General features: G+C 58.1%; 1 protein-coding gene across 1 annotated transcript; it reads left to right on the forward strand.

Annotated features, from left to right (window-relative positions):
* Positions 1 to 604: 604 nt before the first annotated feature.
* CEBPB (CCAAT enhancer binding protein beta) lies at positions 605 to 1653 on the forward strand. Its single transcript, XM_086622971.1, has one exon. The coding sequence runs from the start codon at positions 664 to 666 to the stop codon at positions 1651 to 1653; it is 990 nt and encodes a 329-aa protein (XP_086479097.1). The 5' UTR covers positions 605 to 663.
* Positions 1654 to 3253: the final 1600 nt, after the last annotated feature.

Below are 3253 nucleotides of genomic sequence, written 5' to 3' on the forward strand. Positions count from 1 at the left end.
CCGGCACTGCCGGCCCCGAGCACCAAGCCCCACTCTCAGGCGCGGAAGCCGGAGCCCACGCTGGCACGGAGGGAGGCGCAGCGCCCCGGCACACGCGTGTCGCCGCGGCCCCCCGGAGCTGAGCGGTGCCCGCCGCCACCCCGGCCGGCCCTGCCCACGGCAAGCGCCGACCCTCCCCTCACCTGCGGGGCCCTGCAGCCCGCTCCCCTCCCTCCCCAGTAAAGCCCCGTTTTTATTGCGGCCGGCTCGGCGGGGCACCGCACCGGCACACCCGCCCCGGGTGCCTCCTCCGGGGCCGAGGCAGTTACCGAGCGTGCAGCGTGGCAGGCGGCCAAGGCGGTGACGCGCCTGTTGCTATGGGATCACCGCCCCTATAAATAACCGAGGAGAGGAACTTTCCTAAGTCAGAGACTTTAGGACACGGGACCCAGAACCAGATGGTCCGGAGGAGACGCGCCAGCTCCCGCCGCAGCACCCGGAGCGGTGAAGCCCCGCCGCGCCGCAGGAACTGATCCAGCCCAGGTGGGCAGCGCAGCCGGGGGCCGTGCCCAGCGCCAGAGACTGAGGCAGGGTCTGGAGCCCACCCCGACGGCGGCAGCTTGACCCTCTGCCGGGGGGGCCCCCCTGCGTCGTCTTCTCCTCCCCGCATCCCCCTTTGCTTTCATGCAACGCCTGGTGGCCTGGGACGCAGCATGCCTCCCCATCCAGCCGCCCGCCTTTAAATCCATGGAAGTGGCTAATTTCTATTACGAGGCGGACTGTCTGGCTGCTCTCAACAAGCTGCACCCGCGGGCGGCCGGGGGCCGCTCCATGACCGAGCTCACCGTAGGGGACCACGAGAGAGCCATCGACTTCAGCCCCTACCTGGACCCCTTAGCATCCCAGCAGCCGGCGCAGCCGCCTCCCCCCGCAGCAGCAGCAGGGGGCAACTTTGAGCCTCCCTGCAGCAGCGGCGGCGGCCAAGATTTCCTTTCCGATCTCTTCGCCGAGGACTATAAAGGCAGCGGCGGGAGCAAGAAGCCCGACTACACCTACATCAGCCTCGCCCGGCACAGCCACCCCTGCGCCAGCCAGAGCCACAAGCCGGGGGGGCTGCCGGGCTGCTTCCCGCCCCAGATCGTGGAAACCAAAGTGGAGCCGGTCTTCGAGACCCTGGACTCTTGCAAAGGGCCCCGTAAGGAAGAAGGGGGAGCCGGGCCGGGACCGGGGGGCATGTCCTCACCCTACGGCAGCACCGTGCGCTCCTACCTGGGTTACCAGTCGGTGCCGAGCGGCAGCAGCGGGAACCTGTCCACCTCGTCCTCCTCCAGCCCCCCCGGCACCCCCAACCCCTCCGAGTCCTCCAAGTCCGCCGGCGGCGGCGGCGGGGGCTACTCCGCCCCCCCGGCGGGCAAGAACAAGCCCAAGAAGTGCGTGGACAAGCACAGCGACGAATACAAGCTCCGCCGGGAGAGGAACAACATCGCGGTGCGCAAGAGCCGCGACAAAGCGAAAATGCGCAACCTGGAGACGCAGCACAAAGTCTTGGAACTGACGGCCGAGAACGAGCGGCTGCAGAAGAAGGTGGAGCAGCTCTCCCGGGAGCTGAGCACCCTGAGGAACTTGTTCAAACAGCTGCCCGAGCCCCTGCTCGCCTCCTCGCCTCGCTGCTGACCCCCGGCCGGGCGGCGGGGCGACCGGAGCCGCCGGTTCCCTGCCCCGCTCTGCGCTCCTCGGGCCGGGGCGAGGGGAGAGCCCGGGGGCGGGTTGGTTGGTTGGTTTTGTTTCGGTTTTAATTTTTTTTTTTTTTTTTTTTTGGTCTTTATTTACATGTTGTCGGAAGGCCCCGCCGCCGCGCGGGGACCTCACCGGGGGCCGGGGGCTGTCAGCGGGGCGGCGCGGTGGGGCGCGGTGGGGCCGGCGGCCCCGGCCCCGGCCCCGGCCCCGGGCGGGCTCTGCAGGCTGCTGGGCGCTGGGGTTATTTAAAAGAGCGAGAGGAGAGCAAGGGCAAAGTGATGCAATCCTTTAAGCATGGCTGGGAATGCTGTGTACATGATGCAATCTCGTGTAACTGTCAGTCATGAATTGAGTAATCTGTTAAAGATGTTCCTACAGTTTTTTTATTATAAAGAATAATCTATTTCTGTAAGAAAATACATATGTATATTTTGGGATCTATGCATTCTTGCTACATTTGAAGCATTAATGAACAATTTTAATAAACTTTATGACTAGGTTAAAAAAAGTAGCTTGTTTTATTTTGAAGGCACTTTTAAAGTTAGATTAAACGCAGGGTTGAAATTCTAGCTGAATCTGGCTCGATGCTGTGATCAGGGGTCAGGATTTTTGTTGGTCTTTTGGCTTTCTCTGTGACTCAGAGAAAGGAAAAAACCCAAAACAAAGACAACAAACAAAAAAACCCAAGAGAAACCCAGCAAAGAGCAGAGCTGGAAGCTTTAGCCAGTTCTTGTTGCCTCATTTTATTTCCTCTAACCACTTGCTTTAGCTGCTGCTTGGGTGTTGTTTGGGGAGGAGGTGTTTGTGTTGGATTTTTTTTTGTGCTTCTTGCTGTTGGGAATGTGTAGAGCAAGATGTGCTATCCAAACCATGACCAATCTTTGGCAAACACCAAGTCTAAAGTGGGAGGGAGGAAGAAAAAGGGAGGAAGCTTGAAATGAGTTTTTGTTTGGTTTTTCTTTTTCTTTACAGAGTTTCTATTCTCTAAGTTATGATTCAGCATTTCTTATGTTTGTAGTTTACAGGAATAAACATGAGAAAGTAGCATTTCTGTTGGATGTCGGTAATTTCGGTCATTGCTCAGGAAGCTCTCGTGAAACCTGGCCAGGTGAGAGGCATATGAACAACTCCCTTATGTTTTCTCTTGAGACCTTTTTCTAAAAACTGTAGATAGAGTTTCTCTGACGAGAGGTGTTTGTTTCTGTGTGCATGCGTGTTTGCTGGGGGGCAAGCAACAGAAAAGGGGGGGGGGTGGCAGAGGATGAGGAGGTTTGTAGCAGGCCATAACTTTCTTTTAGGGAGAACTAAGGCTCTGCCTGCCGATGGAATGAGCCAGCCTTGCCACGGCTCCCAGGTTGTGCTACTTTCCCCCTGTATGCTGCCGTGTTGAGGTCTGTAAGAAGTTAACAGTCTCAAGCTGGTTACGTGGCGGGAGTTGGGCAAATGATCAGGTCTTACTCAGCATTTTCCATTTTCCTGTTAGGCCAAATTTAAGCGTTAAGTTTTTTGATCCAGATTCCCAGTGCCCCAGAAAAGA

The sequence above is a fragment of the Tauraco erythrolophus genome, chromosome 18 (genome assembly GCF_009769465.1).
Source record: "Tauraco erythrolophus isolate bTauEry1 chromosome 18, bTauEry1.pri, whole genome shotgun sequence".
Lineage (NCBI taxonomy): Eukaryota > Metazoa > Chordata > Aves > Musophagiformes > Musophagidae > Tauraco > Tauraco erythrolophus.